At 40.2% G+C, this 24,875-nt stretch overlaps 1 protein-coding gene across 8 annotated transcripts in view; it reads left to right on the forward strand.

The window, feature by feature from the left end:
* ncalda (neurocalcin delta a) overlaps nt 1-24,608 on the forward strand; it is a 74,423-nt gene extending 49,815 nt beyond the window's left edge. For 7 of the 8 annotated variants that reach the window (XM_030072330.1, XM_030072333.1, XM_030072331.1 and 4 more), the window contains 3 exons: nt 7,442-7,852; nt 17,217-17,322; nt 20,326-20,445. In XM_030072330.1, the coding sequence (XP_029928190.1) occupies nt 7,475-7,852; nt 17,217-17,322; nt 20,326-20,423 (582 nt within the window). In that variant the 5' untranslated portion in view covers nt 7,442-7,474 and the 3' untranslated portion in view covers nt 20,424-20,445. Of the gene's footprint in view, nt 1-7,441; nt 7,853-17,216; nt 17,323-20,325; nt 20,446-22,066 lie in introns of those variants that run through there. The other variant, XM_030072329.1, reaches the window with a different exon arrangement.
* Nucleotides 24,609-24,875: the final 267 nt, after the last annotated feature.

The following is a 24,875-nucleotide window of genomic DNA, read 5'->3' on the forward strand; positions in this document are numbered from 1 at the left end:
TTGTCCCCCTCTCTCTGCCTTCCCCCCTCTTGTCCCTGGTGTCCATTGTTGTTGAGACTAAAGCTGCTGTACCCAGAGCACAGATGTCTCACCAAAAAAGGGTCTTTCCTGCTCTGTTTTCCCTCTTTTTCCCTCTCCAAAACTATTATGTTATCATCACAGCATTGTGGTCCCTTTGCACAGTCACAACTCATGTTAAATTTGTGTTTCAGCCCAAAACCACTTTTATTTTCCATTGCAGCTTTAGCATCTTCACATACATCGCCATGCAGGAATATATGGAGGAGAGATCAATAAAATCAAATAAATTTTTTGAACTCATTCATTCATTCATTCATTCATTCAGCTTTTTATCTTAATAGGGTGTCAGTGTGCTGGACCGTAGCCCAGCACTCATTTGGTGGAAGTTTGGGAACTGTGTTATATATTAAATATCATATAAAATATATAATATATGCTAGGATTTAGCAGCTCTTGACATTGTAGTGCTGAGATAAGATCACTAAAGTAAACCAAAAAGGTACTCCAAATTATTTAGAAAATGTAGAATATTTTGTGTGCTGATTTTGTATGTGTATTTGCACCTACTTTCAAACATTTAAAACCTTTCGTTAGATACTTGGTAATGAGAATTTATTTGGAATTTATTATCATTAAAATTTTATTTGGAAGCAACTTTTTTTTAATACATGTCAGCCAGATTCCATAGTGCATCAGTGATCCTTGCAACACTGAAAACTCATTGAAATGAATCTTTTTTACAGCAACCATTTGACATGAAGTAGCAGGTAAACACAGGTGTTTCTAATGACATTAATGCAGGTTCTGCTCCATCCAGGTCTAACAGAGCCAGGCTCCTGCTGTTGTTCATGCTGACTCACTGGAAAGACTCTGCTGCATTGAAATGGAGCAGAACTGTAATGAATGTCAGTAGTAACACCTGTTTTTACCTGCTATTTCATGTCTAAATGGCCGCTGTGAAAATGGTCTATTGGGGAGACAGATAGGTGTCAATTGAGAGGTAGGCTTCAGAAACAGTGTCTGTGTGTATTGTAACCGGGGGTGACAGAAAAGGTTGTGATGTTACATTTTAGCTCTTCCTTGAGGGTCTGCAGTCTCAGCCTGCATGTCTGGCGTTCCAGGAACCTCTAGTGGGCTCGGGCCCCCTTTTCCCTCGCTGAGTGTATGCGTGTGTGTGTGTGTGTGTGTGTGTGTGATGGAGAGAGAGCATGAGAGAGAGTGAGAAAGTATCCTTTTCCCCAGCTTGAGAGCGCAGCAGGAATGTACACGGCTTTGCTGACTGAGTGCTCTGTGAATCCAGCTAAGACAGAGTTATGTTTCCCTCTTAGCGGGGTTAGCACCATGGGATACTTGGGGTTAAGTCATTGGCAGGGGCCCAGACCCTGTGTACAGATTTAGCCACCATAGAGGGGCCTGTTTATTACATGGCCACTGCCCCATTGCGATGCAGCGTTGCTCCATAATAAATAGTTGTTCTGAAAATCTTGCAGTATTTAATACAAGTAACACTTGGGGGGTCGGGGTTAGAATTACTACTACTTAATCAGCCATGTGTTTTGATTAAGTCTTAAAAATGATGATGAAAGAATAGCCTGTAGATCAGCACTCACTTTTTGAGGTGTTTGAAGTGCTGACAAACTGATATAGTCTTAATTCTTGCGGGGTGAGATTTGGCAGCCCCTTCCTTCTGTTCCTCTTCGCATTGTTTTCACTTCAACCATAACATAAGAGTCATTCACTCAGTTTCTCTTTCCCTACACATTTCCAACCTGAATTCCTTCTCTACAGGAATCTGCTGCAGCTGGACCTTAAGACCTCTCCACCCCTGCTCAAGAGCAGCTGTTAAAGTGGAGGAGGTCGCTTTGGGAGAGGGGCTTAGCCCGGGCTGCATGGGCATTATAGGAATGGTTTGGTTCACTAATGAGCGTTATTGGGGTTTTGTTTTCTGTAATTTCCTCACGACCTGCTTTTGTGACAATCAGTGCATCCAACAGTGAAACAGTATATTTATGGTCTGTTCCAAGAGAGATATGTGTGAAATTATGAGTTTGTTCCTTTTGTAAGAAGGACGCACAAAGAGTTGTTTGTCAGCCAGGTCTTTGTTTCACAATATGTCTATTACAGCATTTTTAAGCATATATCATTATTTTAAAAATATATCATTATCAAATTCTTGGTTTTAATACTGTAAACAAATGATTGTTAGCCTCTGTCCCACACCAGTAGTAGTTAATGGTTCTGATTTACAAAATGTAGACCACATTTCCTGGGAACCCAATTGCTTGTTGTCTCAGAGTATGTTGCCTCTTGCATTGGCATAAATACAGCATAAACACTATGATTTTTTGGAATTTGTATCATCTCACTGGTTTACAATCATGTCGAAGAATTAATTGGGTGTGAATTTATTGATACAAAAACGTTGCAAACTGTCTACACTGGCCTCTGCAAAAGAGGAATGCATGCAAAGTAGATTACCATATTATTGGAGCACTTGTATATTCATTTCCTCAGTTAATTGTTTCTGTCAGTTTTGCAGTTTTGACTCACCAGTTCCCATAGAGGATTTTTTTTTTAGTGTTCTGGCTTTACAGAGCTGCTGGTGGCAGTGAGCTACTTTCTACTCAACTCACATACCTGCACCCACATAACCACCCAAACACCCACCCACCTACACATGATTATACACACATGGACGCACACACACACACACACACACACACACACACACACACACACACACACACATCCTGCAATCAGTGACTCAGTATATGTGAGTAGTGTGTGTGCACATGTGAATGTTTATGTGTTTATATATACATGTGTGTGCATTCTGCCAAAAAGCTTGTCAATATCTGGGAGTCTTTGGAGAAGGTTTCTATGGTAACTGCTGTAAAAATTGCTTGAAAGGAGAGTGAAGTGGTGATGTGCTGGATTAAAAAAGAGGAGGAGGAGGAGTAGAGGGAAGAAAGTGCAGGAGGGGTAGAGGCGAAAGAAGAGGACTGTGAATGGGGTGGCAGAAACATTTTTGTCAAGAAGATGGAGAGAAATAAAAGTGGAGGAAAGGGGTTGCATAAGGGAGAGATGGCAAAAACATGTACATGAAGGAGCTGGGGAGGCAGAGAAGCTTGAGATTTATGAAAACACTAAAGAGAAATATTTACCCAGTTGATTTCCTTCTGGACAAATAAATTCATTTCAATGTCCATCTACCTTTCTATCTCTGTCCTCCCTACTCCTTTCCTCCTCCCTCACTCTCTTTCTAGCCTTATGACTGATAATTCTCATATTTGTGCATGAGAACCTCTTGATAAAACTATTCACACGCTATTTCCATCACCATGGTCTTCTCAGCCATTCAGCTCCTGTATGGTTAGATTATGTAATTTGAATGAGAATCTGAGCTGTGCAACCAGCTCTGTCCCGACTCAATTTGAATCTGAATCCCTTGTCCCCTCTGTCCAAATTAGACTGAATTTGAATCTGAATAACTATCTGCTTCTGCCCACATGCTTGATTTGAATAATCCATAATCCAGTCAGTAAGACGGCATCCAATTTTAAACCAAGCAGTTCTGCATCTGGTTTGCAGAGAGGAAATGTGACCGAACGAGAGACAGCAGCACTGAGACAGAGGCACAAGTTTGTCACTCAACCACACCCACTTATCTCTGTTTCATTCTGCTGTCAATCTGAAATATACACACAACACTTTAATGTAATACACACAAGCTCACTTTCTCTTTCTCCCATTACACACACACACACACACTTTCACATCCTTAAACTTCTGGCCATGCCCACTTCCTAACCTCAAACTATCCACTATAAGAAGTGAGGTCCTCAAAAATATCCTCATTTCAGAGGTCTAAAATGCAAACTGGTTCTCACAAGGATAGGAGTACACACACACACACACACACACACACACACACACACACTCACAAGAGCAGCTGGAAATAAAAAAAAAATCCATGTCATCACACAAGTGGGTTGCCAGCTCTTGGTTGACTGAGCATGTCATTAGGGGTGACATGGTAGAGTTGGTTCCATGGTTTTGCGTGTGTGTATATGTGTGTGTGTGTGTGTGTGTGTGTGTGTGTGTGTGTGTGTGTGTGTGTGTGTGTGTGTGTGTCTGTGTGTCTGTGTGTGTGTGTGTGTGTGTGTGTGTGTGTGTGTGTGTGTCATGGGTCATGGTTGTGAACTTCACCAGTCAAGATCTAGGAAATGTAATCACTCAGAGGGTCAGTTGCTGCAGCAGCACCTCACACAGCTGTCAGAGCTGTAATTGGCCTAAAGCCAGCAGGATTTTTACATTTTTTCAGACAAGGATCCAAAAAACTCTTTCAGCTTCTTGATTCATGACCGGCTGATGAAACCATCATGATGATGAAGAAGGCTAGTGGCTGATATTTTTCTGACTCCTAATTCAAGAACCAAGGACATAAAAGCTTTGATGCTCCCTGAATTAATTTTAATGCACCACAGCCTGCCCACTTTCTTTGCCAGCCTCGTTTGTTTTTTTCTTTATAATAAGAAACCATTTAGGAAAGACGAACCAAAGGAATGTAGGAAAACCTGCATTAGTGATGAACATGAATGAAACCATCTGGAAGAAACCACTGATTAAATTTCATGTATACGTAAAGGATGGCAGCAAGTTGTCTGAGGAGCTGTGAAGGGCTTAAATATTGAGATTAACCTCAATATTTCACACCAACAATTCTCTTCCTGCCCCTGCATCCTCATCTGAAGTTTGGAATTTGTTTCTTCTTCTTAACCTTTTGTCAGCAGCCTGGATTGTATTGTTAGCCTCATTAATTTCTATATGGCCTTCTTTATTCAGTTCTACAGGCCATCTGTGGTTCTTATAAATATTCGTATTGTGTGCTAAATATCACCATCTTCTACTATACTATTTCCCTTTACTGTCAGTGTGCTTCTGTGCACTGTGCAAATGTCAAGCAGCCTTTGCCTTGCTCAGTATGCCTGAGCAAATAAGTGTATGATCGAAGTAAACAAAATTTAATTGAGTGGATGGTACAAAAACAAATGCCTTTCAAAAACCTTTCAAAAAACATTCATCCAAGCGCCTCTCAAGTGATTGTTCCTCTTGATTATGATTTTATTCCACCCAGCCATAAGAGCCATTTTCATTATCATGTTTGCCACAGCATGATGAAGCTGTTCTGCAGCATTAGCCGCCTGACTGGTTATTTCAGTGTTGTCGGGCATCGCTTTAGTTTGAGCTTTTCCATCGTCAGGCTGTGAAAGTAGATAAGCTACACTCTGATAAGTTATCACTTCTCAAATATCCTTGTTTACAGTATGGAATTTGTGCTCAGCGGTAGCCTTGGGTGGACCTTGAGGACAGGAGGTTTATTGTTTTAGTAGCTACGATGTAACTTTGGGCTGTAGGTGGATTTGAAATGCTGGCTGCTCTCTCCTTCATTCTCAGTTCTCTGAATCAGAGAGCTGGAATTTGACAATGCAGAGGACATTATGTCAGTAATCAGAGAAACTTGAAGCAGTTGCAGTATTTTTATGGTTTCTTATTGCTGTATTGTAGTCAAGGTCCGTGCTGGTTGGTTTTGAACACATCAGAGAGTCATTTCCTGACCCCGGCACTGCACAAAGACTCAACACATGCTGGACTCAAACTAAACATACAGAATTGATACATGCAGAACAAAGCTCAACACAACCACTGTCTTCAGTGAGATTTCACCTATGCTTCAGATATTTTTATGTATTTTTTTGTAGATTGCATAATGGATGAAATGATAATAAAATGATAACATACAGTCTAAACACATGCATTAGTCTGTACACATACAAATTGATACCAGTAGAGGGCACTTCTTGTCTATCAATCTATCTATCCATCTGTCTATCTATCTATCTATTTATCTATCTATCTGTCCATCTTTCTGTCTATCTATTTCAACCATTAGCCCTTCCTCATGACTACTGGCCATCCTAACTTATCAACATATTTTGTTTTTCTTGTAAATGAACCATAGCGCAGCCATGTAAGTATAAAAACAGTCAGTTGTTGCTAGATAAACAAAAAGTGAAAGCCCCATTGAAAAGCTGTTCCTTGAGGTGTTTTATGAACTGAATATCTGGATCACCAAGTCCTTTGTTGGCTCTTGTGTCACACCTTCCACAAATCACTCAAGCTGACAGCGAGCAAACAACAGCAGTTTCCAGAGTCTTTTTTATGGATACTTGACTTTTATATCATCAGAATAATACATGCCTACAAAGTTCACTTCAATTATATGTTGATGACTCATCATTCTTGTTGTTTCATGTAAATTTTTAAGGGATTTTGTTTTGTTTTTTTTTTTTTTGCATAGACATGTAATCCACTGCAGATGCTGTTTGCATAGAGGATGATAAAGCTCTTTCAAGCTAACAAAGATCAGCACCACAAACACTAACATGTCAGTGCCAGGAAGAAAATTAAGAAATGATTACACAAGCGGTGATGAATCCCAAGGATTGTTTGTTGAGCAGCTCAACTTTAAACGTTTGACTGCACCACCTTTCTCACTTCCCTCAATATGCACCTAAGCATCAGCTGAATGTGTGCAGAAAATATTTTATAAGCTTGTTAAATCCATGTAGAACATATGGTGCATGATGTGTGTACTGTTTTCCAGGGAAACCTCCACCAGTCTGGAAGGAGAGAGAGTTTTTAGCTCTGATACACGTGTGCTAGTAGTCTGAAAAGAAGGGCTGCTTACGTGTTTTTGCTCATACTTCAGCAAGGCCACATGAGGATACAGCAGCTGTCTCTTCATCTTAGCCTGTTGGTTTTCCACCTGACACATGTATAGCATACATGCCCTTGCAGTTAAGCTAGTTCTCAGAGTGCCAGTAAAATCTTATTAGGACAAATGTCCTCTTAAGACAAATGTGAAATTCTAAGTAATTCATTTGGAGAGAGCTAGGTATAGCAGGTATACATATAAGCAGCAAAAAGCAGAGCATTTGACTTCACCTTCATGTAAGAAAGAACTGCCTTTTGAACTGGTTAGGCTGTTAAGTTGACCTAAATCTATTGTGTAGCAACAGAAACATGATGGCATGGTGGTAGCAGGGGTCATGTAAGGTGTTTATGCGGTACTAGATCAGCCATGCAGATTAAAATGGACATAAAATTTGTCTCGTTCAGCCAATGATCTTTAAGTTTTTAAATTCTTTAAGTGACAGGTGTCAGTTGTTTGATGCTAAACTTCTGTATTTCAGTGCCTGTCAGAAACAAATACTTTCTTTCCTTCCATCTATCTGTTCTTCATCAAGAGATGACATGGATAGACATGCATATTTATCTGCCGCCCGCTGTAAAATGTTAATTTGTCTGTTGCTCATCACAGCCTAAAACAATGCTCTCCCACTACTCTCACTCACAGCTGTGAGCCGAGTGATTGACAGGACCGACAGACATGGGGAAGCAGAACAGCAAGCTCCGTCCTGAGGTGATGCAGGACCTGCTAGAGAGCACTGACTTCACCGAGCATGAGATCCAGGAGTGGTACAAGGGCTTCCTGAGGGACTGCCCCAGCGGGAACCTCTCCATGGAGGAGTTCAAGAAGATTTACGGCAACTTCTTCCCATACGGCGACGCTTCCAAGTTCGCCGAGCATGTCTTTCGCACGTTTGATGCAAATGGCGATGGGACGATAGACTTCCGGGAGTTCATCATTGCACTGAGTGTGACATCACGCGGCAAGCTGGAACAGAAGCTGAAATGGGCTTTCAGTATGTATGACCTGGACGGGAATGGGTACATCAGCAAGGCCGAGATGCTTGAGATTGTACAGGTGAGTGGTACACTGGATGGATGGCTGCATCATGCTTAGTGTATCTTCATGTGCACATATGCTGAACACAACATTGGATAATAATAGTTCATGATAGCTGAAATACAATAAAATAAAACAAGGCAATTTGTAATACTGGATTTACTTCAGCAGTGCTGAGGTAATGGCAATCAATAAAACGAAGGTAACAAAGCAGTTTTATGCTTAGTCGTGTTCACACTGATACTAACAGCCATCTCAGCTTTGGTGATCCAATCACAAGTGGACACCCAAGACTGGTCACTGTTCACATCTGGCATTATCCTGTGTGTCAAATCACTTGTGATCAGATCTGTAATAATCACTTCTCTCCTGTCTTTACTTTGATTCCTCTGCACCTTATTCCAGTTCCTTCCTGTTCCTTCTTCCTCCTCACCTCTATCGACAAAAGATTATCTTAATTCAACAGTCAACAGTCCACTCTATCAAGCACTCCCTCCTTCCACAAAATGTTGTTGGGGGAACATCAGGATGCATTAGCATTCACATTACAAATGGGATGTGGCCTGGTGTGTCCCTGAAGGCTGTTTAGAGTGATCAGATAACAATGCATCTCCAAGATGCACTGAGCTCCTCTCACACTTGTGCTTAGAGCTGTACACTCGTGATCAGACCAAGTGTGATCGGGATCTCAGATATATACTTCACAGAAATGGTATATGAAGGCTCCGGAGTTTATTTCAGTCGTAGAAATAAGATATTAATTACCATAAATGTGTGAAGACGTGGTTGTACTGGGCAACTCCCAGGTGTGAATATGCAGACGGGTGATGCTTAAAAAGAGTGCATGCTCAGCCCAAACTACCTTGGATAAATAGAAGTGTAAAAAAAAGATACTTGATGTTCTAAAACCTTATCTCAAGCGCTCATTATGCTAATTATGACTTTGTGACTATGTTATAATTATGAATTAATTTTCATCATGTCTCACACACACACACTAAACAGTCTTATAAACAGCACGAACAGCACCACCACTTTATCCATAATACTCTTTATGAAGCTGCATTTTAGGAGCAGATGGACAAAGAACTGTTCTGTGAGAGGTATCAAGCTCTGCCTCTGGAGTTTTGCACAGACTGATATTTTAAGTCCAGAACCCCTTCTACCACTGGCATTAAACTGCCAACGTAGGGCGTCCCGGTGGCTCGCTATGTAGAGCGCTTACCATGTAAGACTAAGGCTAAGTCACAGCAGCCTGGGTTCAAACCCGGCCCGGACCCTCTGCTGCATGTCATCCCCTCTCTCTGCCCTGTCATTCCTGTCTCATTCCACTGCAACAGTTTAATAAAGCACAAATGCCCAAATAATAATCTTTAAAAATGCCATTGTAGAGAAAAGGACATATTTAGATATTTTCATAGATAGAAACAGAAAGCCACTCTTAAAGACAAGTGTAAAAACATGCAGCATTGATTGGAAACAGATTTCATTAACCTGCTTATTTAGATAGGGATATGTTATTTTTACTTGTGGGTAAATGTAGCTTTTATCCTTATCTAGACAGAATCTAGATACATTTTCCATCTGCTCTGGGATTTTATTACTAGGTGCAAATGGAACCAAACATAAGCTAATGCACATGTGGTAATCCGGCTATATTTGTAGGTCTGTTTTAATGTATTGTTCTGAAATGCCTTTTATGGTAAAGACAGTCATGTTGGTCTTTTCAGACATTTACATTTTGCATAAAGAGGGATAATGCAAAATGCATGTTCTATGCTCAGCAGTAGCATATTTTTTAGAGAACACTTGTTTTTACAGCCAGTGGCGTTTGTCTCTTTAAGCAAACTCAACAGCCCAACACTGCAACAATAAGGAGGGATGTTCATATTTAATTGAGTGTAAAATTGTAAAAAGTGTAAAAAGCCCTATATGCCTTTATGCCTTAACAAGCTAGGTAGCTTTTCAAGCTTTCTTAGTCTTAGACTTCCAAAATAATATAGATTTTTCAAAAATTCTGTAAATAAGACAAATAAGAAGTAAGTGATACCTGATTCCTGACTCTTCTTTTCCTAGGAAAACATCTGATTTGTTGATTTTAATGATGCAGAACACCATCTGTTTCTTAGAAGGATGAGGGAGGTGCAGCCATGGAAAAGTGGCATCCGTTATTTGAGCTGTACAGCAGCGCTCAGGTCGCTTTTGAATAAGAAGACAAGGGAAAAGTGGGGGTGGCATTTCCTGCTGAAGTGTTCTGTGTGTAAACAGACCTTTTTACATGTATATGTGAGTGTGTATGTGGGTGTGTGTGTGTATGTATGAGACCTTTCCCTTCATACTTGTGTTTCTTTTTCCTGATTTCTGTTGCAGCAGCTAGTTTGTCCCAGTTAAGATTTGTCTTTCATTAAGCTGAAATTCCTGTCCGTTAGGCTGTCATTTTTAGAAACAAGAGCTCCGTGTGATGCAGGAGGAGGATTTATGCAGAAACTAGGAAATGAACATAGTGACGGAAAGGTAGAATAGTAGCGTAAGAAAAGATGGGGGAGAGGCTGTAGCTATCCCAGTATGCACGTGTCATAAATCGTCAGCTGATCAGAGAGGGACTTGATATCATTTTCCCAGAACCACAGAAAATAGTAATCTTACTGATTTGAATGTTGGCAAGATGTGTATCTATCATCTTACGTTCATCAGTTTCTGAGTTCCTGGTTTCACTAACTCAGTTTCAACAGGAATGCAAGTCGCTCTACTTTGTATGTTTAATGCGTTCAGCTTTAGTCTCTTCCTGTATACTGTCAAATGGTGATGCTGAATTTGCAGTTGAACTAATGACACATGCATTGCCAAGTTAAATTAAGAATTACATATTGTCCTACGAGAGAGTATCGTGTCAGTGCAGGCAACATTTTTAGGCAACATAGATTTGTAATTTTTTGCTTTGACAGACAGCATTTTTCTCATGATGCACAACCATATGTCATATCTGTGTACTTACGGTACCAGAGGTGATTTCAAGATGGGAAAAACACCCTTTTCACAGTCTGTGTTCAGCAAAGGCTATTTAAGATTAAGAGGTTTTATTTGCATTATATGCCTCTAATATTGCTGGGTTATTTCATTTCTATGACATTTTCAAGTCAAAGCACTTTATTTAGCTACAGGCAAGCTACACACTTAAGTGCCAATAACCTATGTCACCGGCTGCCAGCAGCTGAGTCTTAGTGTTGCTTAGCAACGGCACCCCAATATTGTATCAATATTGTAATATCTTATTACAACTAAGCATCTCACCCCAATATAACTATCTTGCAACTCCTCTGTGATGTCAGGTTTGTTGGCTTATCAACAGTTTTTAAGGATGATTCAATTAAATTTAATTCAATTTTATTTGTTTAGCATCAAATCATAACAAAAGTTATCTCAAGGCGCTTTACAGAAACCCAACAAATATTGGCCAAATCCAATCAAAGGACCAAAATCTCCCCCAAGAGCATCATTATTATGATCAGAAAAGTATGAAGACTACTTGAGACTGCTGTTTGCTAGAGAGAAGAGTCAGAGTGCAGCCAGCCAGGGCCACATTATAGGACCGTTGGGCCCTGCGACTTCATGCAGGTCCTTGTCCACCATGCCCACACATAATAAAATGATGAACATGTACACAAACAAAACCAGACAGACTCAGCTATTTTTTTTCAATACTGAAAAAAAATGCCTTTCAAAAAACGAAAATGATGGGGTGCCCCGGTGGCTCACCGGTAAAGAGCGCGTACCATGTGCCAGGGCTTAGTCCCGATCACAGCGACCGGGGTTTGAATCCGACCTCAGGTCCTTTGCTGCATGTCATCCCTCCTCTCTCTCTCCCGCCTTTCCTGTCTATCTCCACTGTGAAAAAAGCAGAAATGCCAAAAAAATTATCTTTTTTAAAAAAAAATAATAAGGAAAATGATGAATCTGTTGTTCCTTCTTCTGATAATGCCTTGAAAAAATAGCAGCTAAAAATTTGCAGTGAAGCCAACTCTTTTTAATCTTAAAATTCTTCCTGTTGGATTATATTTTTATATTTTCATACGTATTCATGCAAATATTCCCACTCCGTTGTAAATGCAGTGTTTGCTGCTTGGTGCTTAACGCAAGATAAGCTTAGAACAGTTGTAGAACAGCCAAACTCCCCTTGAGTAACTTCGATATCCACATCTGTGATGAGACAGTTATAACATTTGTAACATTTGCCTTTTATTTTACTCATTTGGTGGCTTGCTCTTGATTTGTCAGGGCCTGTGTATTTGATGCATCAACTCTGCATTTAAGACATACGATTTATGTATAACCACAAAATAACCAGAGTGTGCTAAACAGAGATGAGACAGAGATGATAATGTGTAATCCTGTTTTCATTACTCATAGAGAAATATGCTGGAGCACCTCAAGGCAATGCTGACGTCATGAGGTCCTTTTGTTCCTCACAGTCTACAGTGAAAACCACATGTGATTTTCTGTCCCTAATGCAACAGCTAGTTCCAGGAAATATCAATCTATAAAGCCTCAAAACATTTGCCCACGTACGATCACCTCGGGCTAAATTAGCCTCCCTAACCTTAGACTGCAGTGATTCACACTCCAACCTGTCCCTGCTTTCTACATCTCATCGACGTCAACCATCTGCCCACCATCCATTTAAAGGTGTTGCTGTTTCCGAGGACAAAAGAATCAAAAGCGTGACTCAGATGCCCATGTCTGGCCGTGTGTGGGGCTCATGAATTGAAGTGAATAACTGGATAAGTGTGAGTGACAGTTGCTAATTAGCCACGGTTTGTTAGAGGCTCTGAAATGTTGGTCCACTCATGCCATGCATTAAATAAGTGAAATTGATGTGCATATGTGTGTTTTTTGTAATTCACGTGTCCCTGTAGGGGTTGAGGTGCCAGAGCAGAAACACTGTGCCATTCCTCATGGCTGAACTACAGTTGTATTTTATGGAAAGAGCCCAAGGCTAGCTCAGTTTTCTCTCTATCTGACACTGTCTCTCTCACTCACATACACACACTGCACCTATCTATCCATCTATCTATCTACATATCACTCTACACTCTCTCTCTCTCTCTCCATTTGGCTGGCTGACTCACTCCAGGTTCAGAGACACCCACCTCTACAGAGAGAAGAAGCAGGCTGAAGAGAAAAGTTTTTAGGGAGAGTTGACTTCTGCAAGTAACGGTTCAAATTAATCACACCTTAGCTCAGTCTCCTGTTAAAGTCTCTGCTCAGTGTCATACGTTCAGCCTTCAGCTGTGTCCAAGACCAGCTTGTCAGGCTGATTTCAGTAAAAAAAAAAAAAAAAAAAAAAAAAAAAAAAAAAAAAAAAAAGGTATTGCAGGTTCAGTTTGGGGAGATGGGAGTGATGAGGGTGTTGTGTTGAAATGGATACAAAAAAAAAACTATGAGGATCTCAGTAATATTTTAGATTCATGCTCTTGTTACCATAATCAGATTTATATTCATATACTATTATGTATGGAATATTGCGTTTTGTAAATGAGAGAAATCCTCTTTAATTCATGTAATCCTGCATTGGCAATAATTCACACAGTTTTTAGGCATCATTTACCATTTCAACCCACAGTGTTTTTTGGTCTCAAAGAGATAATATCTTCTAAATCACTATAATTTTGGGCTATATTTGCCAGTACCTCACCGAAAGGACCCTGCCATTCCTCCCACAGTGCTCTCTGCATTTTCTCTTCACACTTGCCTCCATTCACCGGAGTGTGTCAGAGCCAAGCCTCACTCCAGTTAGCTAATGCTCTCCCCTGTAGTGAGTGTGTAAATGCTAGTGATGCTCATAATTGGCCTTGCTGTGGGAGTAATTGAATGAGATGGATCGTAGCCAGCCCAGCTCATTTTCTTCAGATAATGACAAACCCTGAACACGGGGAGAAAGATAAAACCGCATCATCCTTTCATCAATAGTTGATGTCTAACTTCTCTATCCGCCTTCCATCTGAAACGCAGTGCTATCTCAGCGGAGCAGACGGGCATGGAGGGAAATTCATTGTCTCAAATGGTGAGAGGGAGGCAGAGAGCATTCGTTGCAATAATTTACTGAGATTGAACAGAATAGGGAGGATAGATGAATACTTAACTGCTGGGGTGAATAAAGTCGCTGTGGGAAATGTATTCATCTTTGGAGTGAGGATGAGGCAAGAGGGTGTATATTATGTGTATGTGTTTGTGTTTTTTTACTGCAGGACCACTCCAACACAGCTCCGATGGCTGTGTTAACGTCTCCATGTTCCTTGCTCTTTTCCTCTCCCCTTTGCATTTCTGTCTCTCACTGTAATGCATCCCCCCCTCCCTCTATCAGCCACTTACACTCTGCTCTCCCACGGGTGGGTTTGACATTGCTGTGCAGCTCAGCTTTGTTGAAACCCACAAAACTTTATTTGAAATTCTAGTGGATCTCAAGGTTTCCAAAAATCCCAAATATGTCCTGCTGAAGTGGCTCCATGAGAGCTGATGTTGTGGTCTTGTCTGGAAGCTCCGTCCGCGCTGCAAGAACACAAAACCGACACTACAGTGTCTCGTCTTTGTTCTCCCTTGAGCCATTCAGGTTGCAGCACAAATGCCGATGAGGTTATTAGTAAAGATTAAAGTTGGCGTAAAGCTGTTGAAAATAAAGGAAAAGGATGCCTGTGCATGTGGATGGGTTACGGAGAGACAAAGACCATACCTAGGCAGTGTCGATTGTTGAATTACTGAAACAAATGAAGAGAATCCAGCCATAAGGCAAAGTAGGAGGTGAGAGTGGCGATACAGACAGACAGTCAGCCAGGAGGATAGACCAGTAGGCAGTGTCCTGTGTAGGAAGAGAGAGAGAGGAAGATAGAAAACCACAGTCTGTTGAGAAGAAGGTTTCTGTTCCCTGGATTTAAAAAAAATAAAGAAAGAAAGACAGAAAGAAAAATCAGGCCTGGATAAAAACAGGCCGCATTTTGAGAAGGTTGTCACACTAGACTTCGTTGTGGTGCACTGCAGTTACACTACCTAATATTTTTTTAATAGCCTCAAGAGTTAAAGTATCGTTTGAAAGCTTGGCAGAGGTAAATCAAGCATTCCCTATGTTTTCAGATATTTTAAGCATGCAGCAGGAGACATTGTAGAAGGGAATGGGTTAAAACTTAAAACATCCCTCCTGTCACCAACTTGCTCCTGTATGATTGCTCGGTGGTCACAGGAATATTGGAAGAGTGATGAGCTCCTGACCTTTGTAATTCCTATTATTAGCTTATAATTTTAAGATTTTGGAAGTTTGTTCTACTGTGGCCCTAATTTTAATGGATCATGCCAGTACTATTGTGACTTCTCATCAAAGTTGCAATCTGTCTGTCACAAACATCAGTTGCATAAGTGTGTACATAATGTGCCGATGTGTTTAAAGCTCAAAGAGATTTCTGGGTCCACTTGTTATTAACTCCCGAGTGCTTCAATAAGAAGTAAGTGGCCTAGTTGATTAGTTTAGGCGTGTGTGGAACGGAAGATTGCGTTTATGGTTTACATGTAAGGAACGTGTTTACTTGTTCTGTGGTGCAACTTCCAGCCAGTTGTTGGACTCCACTGGGTTCAGTCCTTTTAGTTGTCAGTCACAACTTATCATCAAGCAGAATGGATTTACAGTAATTTTACAGAATGTGCACATCAGCCATGTATTCATAAGACTGCATTGTATATTATGAGTAGCAACTCTCAAGTTTAACAGAGCAGTTTTTCATATTTTCTGAACATGAAAGGGAATGATTTGGAATAAGCTACCCTTAACTTCTACCAAAGCAAATTCTGTATACATGCAGGTGGATAAGAACTCAAAATAAGGCCTGTGTGGTTCTTGAAGTCCTTCAGAATAAAGGTTAGAGGCTAAATGCCTAAAGTGCACTGTCAGTGTGCTGATGTTAAGGCTCAAAGTTATTGATTTCAGTAAATACCAGACTGAGCCCTGGACTGAACTGAAGGCTGCTGGTTGTTCCTCAGCTCCGCCGTGACCCCAGAGCTGAGCAGCCTTGCTTGTGTGAAATAGGCGGCATAACCAGCGCCTATTTAAAGCTCCCACTGCACTGTAATCACAATCATCTCTCCTCTGTTCACATGTCAGCTCCCATTCCCCTCAAATCCTCCTCCTTATTAGAGATAGAGAGAGTGGGCTGTGATTTCTCTGTTTACTGCCAAACAGACTGCAATGCAACAGGGAAGAGCGGAGACACAACACTGATAAATAGTCTGTGAGTGGTTGTGTGCGTGCATGTTTGCGTCCACTTCCCTCTATCTAAGGCGTGGAAACAAAATGAGAGAACGGTGATGCAGTGGAGCAAATTGGCATATTAGAATCTAAATTCATGTTAAATTGGTATAAACCAGAGAGCTGACACCGTACAATCACTGTAAATATTCTGAGTCATTTGTGTGCTTGCTTTCATCTGTCTTTGCGACACACCAAAATAAATATGATGTACATAAGAACATTAAATAGCTCAAGGGATGGTTACATAAGATCCTGTGCATTGGTCACTTGGTTGCCTGGGTGTTTGCCTCCCTTTGTCTCTAACTTTGCTAGTTGGACGTTCTCTGTCTCAGAGTGCATCATATGTGGTCTAGTACAGAGTGTTTTTTGTGAAACCCATTACAGCGCACGAGCCAGAGCAGCACAAGGTCACCCAATGAATGCCTTGTCTTTTCCTGTGACTAAACTGAATGAGTGTTCAAATTCAGTTGAAGGGAAGCAGCAACAATTACACAAGCTTAAAAATATAGGGACTGTGCGTTATAATGTAACATTTCATAAATATTCACGATCCGTCCAAATAGTGGAAATGCCAAACATAAACTATACAAGTTGTGTGCAGGCGTTGTCATAAAAGATCTTTCGTGGCCTCTGGCTGTGAAAATTTTTTTATTACAACTAAGAGGGAAGAACAGAATGAATGTTTGAAAGGATGCATGAATGAATACTGGTCTATTCAGGAAATTTGCCCTCTACAAATTTGTGTACAAAATCAGTTCAGCACTAGCTCACATAAAATATTAACACCTTTCAGTGCAACTTCTGTGATCTAATTTAAGAGGCATGTAGAATGGCACAGATTTGAATATACAACTATTGGCTCAAGTTGTGAAGGGCATTCTATATAGTCTGGATCTATTCCATCACAGCAGTTTAAACAGATGGCAAGAGAGAGCAGGGAAAACGTAATCTAGAGACACATTGAAATAAGCACAGTCGCATAACATCTCTGTTTCAGTCTCTTTAACAAAGAAAAACTGCTTCTTAAAAGTTGAGCAAAACTGTTTTGGAGCTTATGGATTTATCTCCAAATTCATTTGTTTCCTCATGCAGGCAATTTATAAGATGGTATCTTCAGTGATGAAGATGCCGGAGGATGAGTCAACACCTGAGAAAAGGACAGAGAAGATCTTCAGGCAGATGGACACCAACAGAGACGGTAGGCTAATAAGCAATTTGATATTTACTTGTCTTCTTTTTTGTCCTGGTATTTACCTTGTGTGTTTTTTTTTTTGCTGTTAGATATATATTAAGTGGTGCTAGTCTGACACAGGAGTTGTATGCATTTAGTTTCAAGAGTAAACTGATAAAAAAAAAAGGCCGACTGACCTCCGATTGTTTTGTTGTTTGTTAAATCAAAAACGATTGCTACGATGCATAATAAAAATACCGTGGGTGTACTAAAAGCATTCCTGGTGTAACTGGAGGACAGATATAAAAGTTAGTTATACAGGTTTTATATCTGAGGTTGTTGTAAAAGTTGTTGGTTGATTGGATAATTTATCAATTGTCTAATTGTTAATCACTCTGAAATAGCATTTCAGTAATTTGAGATACAGCAGACAACTTTAGTCTAAACCCAGTGACTGTTCTGTCGGCCACGTTTCCCACCCCAGTCACTGAGCTGAGTGAGGGGAGCTGCTTGTCACCACCACCTGGTTGAGTGAGCTGGAGTGTACTAGCTGGCTGACAGCTGTTGTTATTGTGCAAACTGGACAGGTTCTCCATTACTGAAGCACTTACAGGGCCCTCATGCCTGAAGGAGTAATTCTTTGCCGATAGAATTCACCGTTGACCCTGGGATTGCAATCATACACAACACACTTCAGTCACCCGCAGATATAGATACCCAGACAACACACACACTTCAGTCATCTTCCTGAACACAGGAGACACTTAAAGAAGCGAGAGAGGAGAGAGGAGATGGACGCTAGAAACTTGTGAGGAGTAGGAGGCAGGAGGAGAACAGACAATGGAAGGAGATGAGAGAAGAGGGAGGATGAGAGTGGAGGATGAGCGCAGCATGAAAACTGACAGCAAGACAACGAGAGAGAGGGAGAAGTGTATTGACCTCCTGGGCATTGAACTGTATTGTCTTTTTCCCCCCTCATGATGAGAATCACGAGTACTGAGCAACGATGTGTGTGTGTGTGTGTGTGTGTGTGTGTGTGTGTGTGTGTGTGTGTGTGTGTGTGTGTGTGTGTGAGAGAGAGAGAGAGAGAGCCTCCTGTCTCTCTTGATTCTGTATAGAGTGTTAGATGTGGAGAGTTGAACAGAGAGCAAGTCTCAATACTGCCATCTCTTGGTGAGAAGTGGAATGTCCTTAGGACGGCCATAAATTTACACGCTGTGATTAAAAAATGTAGAAAAGCAAATCAGGACTCAGTCAGTTTTGCCTAAATTATGCCTAACCTTTCATAATTATTTAATATAAATAGATACAAGAACATATATCGATTGTTTGATCTTCTCCACAGTGTTTCAGTCAGTTTGCCTTATAAGTACAAATCCCACCTACCTTCCACCCAGGAAGACTGTTACAGTTAAACACACATTAGGGGATGTGACTTCCCTAATGCTGCAACATGGTGCCTTTTTAAAGTTACAGTTCACTGTAGAATGCACAAGCTGGTTCATTAGCTTAATAGTTTATTTAACAGGAACCATGTACACACAGTAACGGTGCCAGAGCTGGCCAGATAGTTAATTTACATTTGTGGTCCCTGTATAAAACATTAAAATAACACAATTAACCATTTATCATTTGGGTGGTATCAAGGTAAAAGCGGGGCATTTAGAAATCCTGATTTTCAATACCGTCAAAAAAAGGCGCCCAAATAGTTAAAGCACTACAAGCGTGCTGTAAAATCCGAAGTGGTACACCAGTTTCCTAACATTAAGAAGTTAGCGATCATCATGTTCACTATGTTTGGATCAACACACACATATGAATCAAAACATTTCAGACATGAACTTGATGAGTGGCAACTCATGTTGCTCCCTTGCAAGCCAAAAGTCACTGCAAAAAATATCTCCCACACTAACTGCAGCCTACATATCAACATAATGTGTCAACAAGGGTACGTCTAATCACACAGGTCCTGGTGATTTAAATCTAACACATTTGTTAGGTTCCTTCAGTGTGCAGGAGGAGGCGCTGTGTTGTGTTTATGTTTGTTTTTGGCTACTGCTGATGCCACTTGTTATGGCTCTGTGTATTGATGGCTCTTTATTATTCTGTTTCTTCATTTCGTGATGTGCCTGCGTCAGATATGTGACCAATTGAATTTGTAATGGAATAGCTCTTGGCAGTTCAGCTTTTTTTTTTTTTTTTTTTTTTTTTTTTTTTTTTTTTGGTTTGAGCAAAACATTGTTTCCATGTTTGAAGCCAGCAGCTGATTTCATGCACAGGTGAAGGTCAGTAGTAACGTGATTCCATACAGTGGCATGGTTTGTCTTGAGTCGTGCCCTTGGTGTTTATTATAAAATACTGAAGCTTGTGCTTTCCCTGATGTTGATGGGGTTTGAGTTGCATTTAACCTATAAAGCTGACTGTATGAAAAGCAGTTTTTACAAATTGTGACTGATGCCTCATTTTCCCTAGAATTATTCTTGCTTGAGGACACAAATGGTGTCCTCTAGTGATGCAACATCATAAAATAATTAATGCATTAGACATCAATCTGAGAAGAAAAAAAAAACAAGTTCAGGAGGTTGTATTTCTGAATCAGTGGTTAAGTGATGGTAGCTCCTTTTCTGTTTCTGTGCTAAAATCATGTAACAGTAGTAGAATAGACATCTGACAGACACCTTAGGTTCAGAGATGAAATCACAACACAAATGGACCAGATAGCGAGTTTTGAAATCCATATATGTTAGCACTTTTTGCGCCTTTTGAACAGGATACTGTCACTTAATATGTCTCTAATATTGACCCAGCTCTGTGCAACGCTGTGCCTGCTGAGTAATAAGAGGCTATTTGCAACATTATGGTTTTGGTTTCAAATCCTTATGTGTAGCATGTCGGATTTTCCCTGCCTTTTTCATCCCTCTGTTGTGTTTTGTAATGTTCTGTACCAATGAAGTACAAAAACAGAAAAATGACCCCCCATCTTCTGCTGGTGTGTGTGTGTGTGTGTGTGTGTGTGTTTGTGTGTTTCAGGTAAGCTGTCTCTGGAGGAATTCATCAAAGGAGCGAAGAGCGACCCCTCCATCGTCCGGCTGCTGCAGTGTGACCCCAGCAGCGCTGGACAGTTCTAAGCCCGGGCTGTCAACCCAACCTGTGAGGCTCACATTTCCATTCAGTGTCTTAAATTAATAGAACAGACATCATGTCAACTTCAGCTCACTGTGAACGAGGATTTTAATATGATGTTGGATGCTTGGTGTTATTTTTTGTCATGTGGCTGTATTATACTATATGTAGAACGTTTAAAGCATACAGCTGCATTGTTGACCACTAAACATTCATCTTTGGCATTTGATTTACTCTCTGATTGGTCTAAGTTTGCTAAGATGGCCATTTGGGCATAAATGGATATTTACGTTTCATTGTCTCTCTGACTTTTTGCTAAAATATGTTTGGTTTTATCTGACAAAAAGACATTTTTAGAACAATCATCAGTCTCTCTGCGTGACTGAATTTGTTCTTCCTGTGGAAGTTGTTAGTCTAGTCTGTAGAAAGTAATTTGATGGAGAAATGTGGGATTGCATGCACTATGACAGCACAAATAATGTAGTGCTCTCTCAAAGGACTTCACTTTGTGATTTCCTGTGATGGGCGTGTCTGTAGTCACAGCCACGCCCCTTACCCAAAACACAACGGCCTATATTCATAAAAGGCACCAGCAGTTTTAGCGCTGCACAGTTCTGTGGCGGCAGGCATTCTCCTCATTCACAGAAAAATCTTCTGCTGTTTTCACTCCACCACGACCTTCTGCTCATTTGCATAAGTGATTCATAAAAGTACACTGCTGTGCAAAAAATACCACCAACTTCTGTCAGATGGTCAGATTTTACAGTTCAGGTTCAGTCCTGGAGATGAATTCAAGTTGGGCATTTCTCCAGATAATAACTACTACATTAAAATTACAGCCTTTGATTAAAAAAAAAAAAAAAAAAAAAAAAGCAGACCTAAACTGAGACCAGTGTTCAAATGCTGTCCTCGGAAATATAGATTTACATAATAACAATAAGAAGAAGAATATGCCAGTGGACTAATTTATATTATAAACTATGTTTCATTAGTTTGCCTGTTTATAAATGCCACTCAGAATGTTTTTTTTTATGTTTTAATAATGTTTACACCTATTTTTAGATTTTTATGTAAGTGCTCTTGTGGCAGCCATCTCAGTCGGCCCTCGGGGTGAAGTTTATTGAACTGAACTGACTTGACATTTTGATTCTCATTGGCTTTCCCCTGGGACACACCCAACAGTAACACCGCTGAAATGTGATTCTGCTGCACTGATCAGCACCTCGCTAACTTAACATCACACCAAATCAAACCTCACTGTCTTTATCACTGATGTTTTCAATAGCTGAACCATTTACTGCCATTAATTAAACTCCATTATATCTGTGACATCACATTTTTCTACATTCAGCTAGTTCTGCAAAGGAATAAGAAAACTACACCACCAAACAACTAAATGAATTTCAAAGACGTTTCCTCTGCATTCATGCCAGTACTGTTACCATAGCCATTCACAGATATATTAAATGGTTAAGGGGTACTTAACCTCTTATACAGTTTGTTTATAAGAGTCTATAATCTGTGCAAATCATGTATTGTAGCATGTAATTACTGTTTACCGCCACATGAACGATGGGTGCTCCTGTATCAGCGTCTGTTAGTTTAATCTGAGTATTTATCGCTGCTTGCATGCATCTTGTCTTTGCAGTGCTTCTGTGGGTGCCGCCACTAGCCCTAACTCTCCACTATGGAGCAGACTGATGATGAAGAATGAGAAGCTGTTGACGATGAGGAAGACAGGCCTTCAATATGCACTGAGGACTTAACAGATGGGCACAGGAGCCGCATTCTCCAGTTCTCCCAGACCCCTTCATCCCTACCCTCCAAATCCCAGCAGAGACTGAACCCAAAGTTTTCCCCAAGGCCTCGCCAGGCCGCCTCCAACCCCACCCACCCCGTAATTGACAAGGATCCCTCAGTTTTCCAACAGGCATGTCAGAGTATCCGGAGGGCCTACAGTACGTTGTATATATAAACTGGAGTCTCTGTATCGGTGTCTTTGCTTGGCTCTCTGTGCCCACGAGGCTCCAGACAGGACAGCACAGACCTTATGTGTATCGTAGACAGAGTGTGTGCATGAGAGAACGAGAGCGAGAAAGGGAGACGTGATGGTGTTGAATTAAAGGACATACTGTAGTTGAGATTATTTAACCGTCAGGAAGGACTTTTGAAGTTTTGTCCTACACTTGGAAAGAGAACTGGTTTTAGTTTTCCTCTTTTTTTTCTACTGTGAGAATGTGTACGTGTGTTTGTGTTTTTTTTTTTGTTTGTTTGTTTTTTGTTTTTGTTTTTTTTTTTTAAAACTTGATACACTCGTTTATACATATTTTGTGCTGGGATTTCAAGACTCAAGATTATGTGGACTTAATATTGTGCTACTATGCATATACACCCTCATCAATAGTTTTTATTTTGTGAAGTATCACAGATGTAATGAAGGATGAAAAGCATCCCTTTACCTATTGCTCTTTCCAAGGGTTTTTCATACCAGTAAGAATTGAAAATTTTATAGTTGCAGTGTTATCACCACCTAGCAGAAAAAAATTAAAAACAAAACAAACAAACAAAAAAAAAAAAAAACAGCCAAACCTTTTAAGTATTTCCAGGCTCTTTGAGTGCAGTGTAGACACGCACCCGGATATGTAGAGCAAAAAGTTATTATAGATAGTTCAGATGGCTGAGTTCTCCAAAACAATCACCTCCTTTTAAAAATCAAGTTGTCAAACAAATGTGAAATGAAAAGTTGAATTTAAGCTGTTTTGAGGGATATCAAGCATGCAAACCAGTTTGTTCGTTGACATGTGCTGCGTGAAGAGCAACACCATGCTTCCTCACACTCACTTTTAGATGTTTTAAATGCCGCATGTTGAATCACTTGTTCAGAAGTTGGGTAAGGGGGTGCGTGGACTAAATAACACGTATGCATGTGACTTATGTGCATGTGTGTATATGTGTGTTTATGGATATCAGTGGCTAATGGTCACCCAGCTCTACCAGCTTCTGTATGTTAGTATTGTCATCATTATTACTACCAGTAGTCAGTGTTACTGACAGCGTATTGACTGCCAAAGCTGACATCTAATGGTTGAAATGAATAACTTCAGCGGCGGCCAGCAGACACAAGAGTCTGTGCACGTGGATGACGTAGGCACACATACACATGTGCACTGTTGCGTGGGAATGCTGTATTGTCATGAAGGAAATAATTCAGTTATTGTCCATCTGTGCAGCTGCAGTTCTGTCATGCTGCAGCCCGACAGGGCTGTGAGCCGTGGCTTGACGGTGCAGAGGACTAAATCTTTTCCTGTGCAACAGCCCCAGATCTGTGCACACGCAACACGCCCAAATTTGGCTTCTGCTGCATGAATGTAATTCACAGTTTTGCTGCCGGTTCCACATCAACACATCAGCGCTGGTTTCCCAAAAACATTGTAGCACTAATGTAAACACTGTAAATTGAAATGGAAGAGAGATGCATCGTGGTGGCTCACTTTTTTGACCCTGATGGCTTCATCTCCTCCCACTCCATCGTTCCTCAGTTTCCTCAGAATACTCCAAAAAAAAAAAAAAAGCAAAACAAAACAAAACAAAAAAACAACTCCCCCCTAGGATGTTTTTGGGAAACCCAACCCAGGACCATTTTGACCCTCACCCTGAATGTAACTGAGCCCCTCCCCACAGGGCTGAAATAAGTGGTTTCAGTTACTGAGTTGCTTTTAAATCAGAAAAGTTTTGAATGTTTTTGTTGAATAACTGCTGTTTTGTAAAAGGAAACAAAAATTAAATAAAACTAAAAAAAATATATATAACATTTAAAATAAAAAAAAACATTGAAACAACCGAGGATCACAACTACTGCAATGATATTGTCACAATGTATTGCTTTTTATTGTATTTCTATTATTATAATTATTTTTATTTTTTTTTTAAAGCTGCGTCAGGTGTAACATTTCTGTTAAACACAATAGCATCTTGTGGTCAAGTGCCAAATAAAAACAAAAACAGTATTGTATAAATTTATACTGTAAAACTGTTATCTGTTGAACAAAATGTTTGTAATTGTTGCATTTTGTAGGTTTTGTATGGTATCCTGTATTTAGTGACTGTAGTTTTTGAACACAGGATTCTGTTTTTTGGTCAACTTTAAACAGCAAAAATTAAATCTACAAATTTTTGTGCTCTAGCATTGACGGGGTGTCTGGTTTTTGTGTATTGTAGGCAGTTTGGGTCATTTCAACAATCGTCCATGATATAGGAATAACTGGATTTCCAGTAGCATCTATTATATTAAATTGCACTTGGTGGGATATAGTTTATTGTAGATCATAAATATCAAACTGCCTTTTAATATGAAAACAGAAATGTGCAGGCCGGTAGTGATTAATGTGACGACAGTGATTTGAAATGCTATTCCTTGTCATTAAAAAGCAGTTTTCTCTGGTCATAATGGTAAGCAA

The sequence above is a fragment of the Myripristis murdjan genome, chromosome 16 (genome assembly GCF_902150065.1).
Source record: "Myripristis murdjan chromosome 16, fMyrMur1.1, whole genome shotgun sequence".
Lineage (NCBI taxonomy): Eukaryota > Metazoa > Chordata > Actinopteri > Holocentriformes > Holocentridae > Myripristis > Myripristis murdjan.